The sequence below is a fragment of the Chanodichthys erythropterus genome, chromosome 1, assembly GCF_024489055.1.
Source record: "Chanodichthys erythropterus isolate Z2021 chromosome 1, ASM2448905v1, whole genome shotgun sequence".
In the NCBI taxonomy this organism is placed as follows: domain Eukaryota; kingdom Metazoa; phylum Chordata; class Actinopteri; order Cypriniformes; family Xenocyprididae; genus Chanodichthys; species Chanodichthys erythropterus.
In genome coordinates this window covers 31,295,841-31,299,645 of record NC_090221.1, presented here as the reverse complement: position 1 = coordinate 31,299,645, position 3,805 = coordinate 31,295,841, and the positions used below count along the sequence as shown (strand labels likewise).

Below are 3,805 nucleotides of genomic sequence, written 5' to 3'. Positions count from 1 at the left end.
TCAGTGTGGAATTTGATGAAACCCATATCAATAGCAGCAAACTACAACTGTTTGTAAAGATACTGACTGATGTGATTATTAATTCTTAATGGCATCACAACATAAAAAATGGTATGTAATTTTAACAGCCAACGATTCTAAGGGAGTTACGTTTTGTGTAATGAAACGTGTCCGGTATTCCATTGGTCATTAAGATTTTTCTTAAGGCACTTTTGTCATTACGGGGCAGATGAAGCTGATGTTCTAGAATTTACTGAGGGCTGTCTGTTCCTCTAGTACTTGAAGGTAGTCTGGGGTCCCCATTTTTGCCTTTAGTTCATAATAATCACTTTTACGCTGCTCAATCACTATCTTACTGTGATTGCCCCCTATCAATGATTTTTTCATTTTTTTGTCATGTGGTTTCTCGGGGTAACGGATCTCAAAGCCACTCACCCCTATACTGTTGAAATCCTTTTTGCTCTCCAAGTAGTTGTGGAGGAACATGTTGTGGTTGTCTCGTCCCGGTATGAACTCTTCCAGCTCGTCAATGGTGCTTAATCTCTTCCTGGGGTCAAGGGGTAGAGAGTCCTTGTCTTTGTCTGCGCTGTTGCGTAACATCATTTTCTGTCTCTCTGAGTCTACAAATTTATAGCCCGAATCTGAGTCTCTAATTCCACATGTGTGAGCTTTGCTCATGTGCTCGATGGTCTGCGGGATGAATGTCTCTCCACCCAGGTCGTCCTTCTTGTTCGATTTGTGATTGTGCCTCCTGATCTGGAGAGGCATGGAGCCGCATTCCTGGTTGCCGAGTCCCTCCTGTCTCCCCGCTGGCTTTTTGTTCCGTCTCAACACTACGACCAGCAGGCAGAAGGCCACAAAGACAGTGAGGATCAGAACTACCAGTATGCTCAAGATCATAATAGACAAGGGTACGGGACCACTGGGGGGTGCCTTGCCAACTCCGGCAGGTGACAGTGATGTGAGAATAGGGGTAGCGCTGGTCAGGATGAAAGGAGGCCTGGCTATGAGCTTCGGGCACATGATCTCATTTTTCAGCTCTCTCAGCTCAATGTTGGAGAACTGCACTGGAGACGCACACTTGACCCCTTTGGCAGCGACCCCTTCGTTCAGCTTTTCGAGCCACAGTTTCAAAGCTACTAAATCGCAGGAGCATTCCCAAGGGTTGCCATCCAGGTCTATCTGAGTGAGAGATTTGAGCTGGTCTAGGACGCCACTCACAGGCAGAGTCATGAAGTGGTTGTTCTTTAGATTCAGTCTGGCAAGAGAAATGCCTGCAAAGATGTATGCAGGCAGGCTTCGGAGCACATTGTTATTCAGGTACAAGAGCTGCAGATTTGGCATGGAGTCAAATGTCCCTGCTAACACCTCCTTTATGGCATTGTACTCCAGATAGAGATACTGGAGGTTACTAAGCCCAAGAAACATTTCAGGGTGCAGCTGCTCCAGCTGATTTCCATTAAGGTATAGTCTACGGAGGTTGGTCAGATTTGCAAACACACCTTTTTGGACGGTGGATATTTGATTGCTGCCCAAATGTAATAAATCTAAACCCTCAAACCCTTGGAAGTCAGTGGAACTGATATCTCGTATGTAATTACCACTTAGGTGCAATTTCTTAGCATTTGGCGGTTTAGGTATAAGATCTGCTAGACTCTGGATGTTTCTTTCTTGACAGCTGACACTAATGCCAAAGTCAGAAGGGTGAGCTTTGCATGTGCAGGGCTGGGGGCAGGAGATGGGAGGGATTCGAGTTTGATAGGACACAATTTGGCCATTTTTACCAGGTGGGATACCAGCAACTATCCCATTGCCATATATTTTAGAGGGATTGGTGGTTTTGGGTGCTTTGGTCACTAAAGGTGCTATGGTTGAAGGTGCCACATTAGACATGGTTAGCCCACCCTCGGGCTGGGAGGGGGGCATCCGTACATCAAAGTCACTGCCTGTCCCCATGGGGCACAGCTCCTGCTTATTAGTCTCCTTCAAGAGGCGGCCATACAGGTCACTAGGGGTCTCACAGATAGCCTCCCCAATGAAAATGTTATAGGGCATATTCTCCAACCAGGCTTTCAAAGGTAACAAATCACAAGTGCAATTCCATGGGTTGTCATCTAACTGCAATTCCACTATCCGTCCAATGTGCTCCAGAACTCCGAGATAAGGAAGCTTCTGTATTCTATTCCCTCTTATGTCCAAGTGAGTAAGTGAGGCGAATCGGAAAATGTTCTCAGGTAGGCTTTGAATCAGATTGTCATTTAAAATGAGAACCTTCAGTTTATGTAATTTGTTGAAGGCTCCTTTCTCAATGAACTTGATTAAATTGTAGTCAGCCTGGAGGTATTCCAAGTTCTCGATCCCTCGGAACGTGTCGGCGCGGAGCTCTTTTAACTCATTGTTATTTAAGTGCAACTGTTTCAATGCACTAAGCCCCACAAAGGCCCCTCCCTCAATGTTCTGGAGTTTGTTGTTCCCCAGCTGGAGTGAGACTGCGTGTGTGAAATTCACAAAAGAGTTGGGGTAAAGGATGTACAAAAGGTTGTTCTGGAAATTCAAATGGTAGAGGCTGGATGCTGGCGGCTGCAGCTGTGTAGGTCTGTACACAGTTATTTTCTCACAGTTCACATAGAGGACGTTCTCGATGGACATGCAGGAGCAAGCGCTGCAGGTCTCAGCTCTGAGGTCCGAATCCAAGTCACAAAATGAACCCGATATGGAAAAGGCCAACAGAACAAGCAGCAGCATTTTGCCTTTTACAAATCCCCCAGTAAACCATTTACCTTAGAGGGGGAAAAACAAACAAACAATCAAAACACATGCCTTTTTTTTCCCATTAACTCACACAGCTAATGCCAAGATCTTACAGCAGGGGTGTTTAAAATGCCCTCTGTGCACACAAAGAACTTGGAAAAACCTGTTATGTGCATTTTGAACCAAAAATCTGAGCCTACACTGAAAATAAATCAATCTGTATTTACAAGCACCACAAGTATAAAAAATATATGTAATTGTAATACACTGGCGTAGTGCATACACCGCAATAAATGTATGCATCAGCGTATTTCTTGTGTTTCAGTGAATCGAGGGATAAAAAAAAAAAAAAAAAAAAAAAAAAGGTTTCTGTCCATCGCATACAGAAGACAGTATTATCACCGTTCTTCACAAAACCGTAATTTAAATACAGTACAAAGAGATCATACCCTTTGAATCCACAAGCTTTGCCAACAAAAAACTGAATGTATAAAAAATAAAAATTCAACACTCACCGGCAATGTTAAAATCTCCTCCTTTTCAGATAACACCGGACATTGGGAGCGCCAAGAGAGGGACTATTTCCATTCAGCCAGGTTCAGATTTCAGTCTCAGCCTCTCTAGTCAGGCTCCACTTGTACAAAACATATATTGTGTCATAAAATCCCAAGGTTACTGAGCTCTTTTGAGGCATCTCAAACACGGCGCTGTGTATTTGCGCTGAAGAATGAATTCGTTTTCAAAACCGAAGTGAAAATGATGAAATAGCAAGTGGTGAATTTGGATGCAAAACAAGTCCAACATTCTTCCGTTGAAAGAATTGCACATCAGTTTAGACGCGATTTAAACGGACAGTTCGCTCAACAGTTCGGGGGAAAAAAAATAAAAAATAACTGATACAGATCTTAATAAATTAATCGCAACAATCCATCGCGCGTCGCGGCTCAACTCGATTACCGAAAATCGGAAATCGACTCCAGTTGAATCCTGCCGTTTCTTGGGATTATGCAAGTTGCGAGATAAGAGGAAAAAAGAAACTACGTGCTCTGATGTC

General features: G+C 43.8%; 1 protein-coding gene across 1 annotated transcript; it reads right to left on the bottom strand.

Annotated features, from left to right (window-relative positions):
• Window positions 1–243: 243 nt before the first annotated feature.
• On the bottom strand, window positions 244–2,781 carry slitrk4 (SLIT and NTRK-like family, member 4). Its single transcript, XM_067382919.1, has one exon. The coding sequence runs from the start codon at window positions 2,743–2,745 to the stop codon at window positions 244–246; it is 2,502 nt and encodes an 833-aa protein (XP_067239020.1). The 5' UTR covers window positions 2,746–2,781.
• Window positions 2,782–3,805: the final 1,024 nt, after the last annotated feature.

Excerpts from the sequence above, each read along its gene's own strand:
- slitrk4 (XM_067382919.1), bottom strand. The coding sequence starts at position 2,745 with ATGCTGCTGCTTGTTCTGTTGGCCTTTTCCATATCGGGTTCATTTTGT.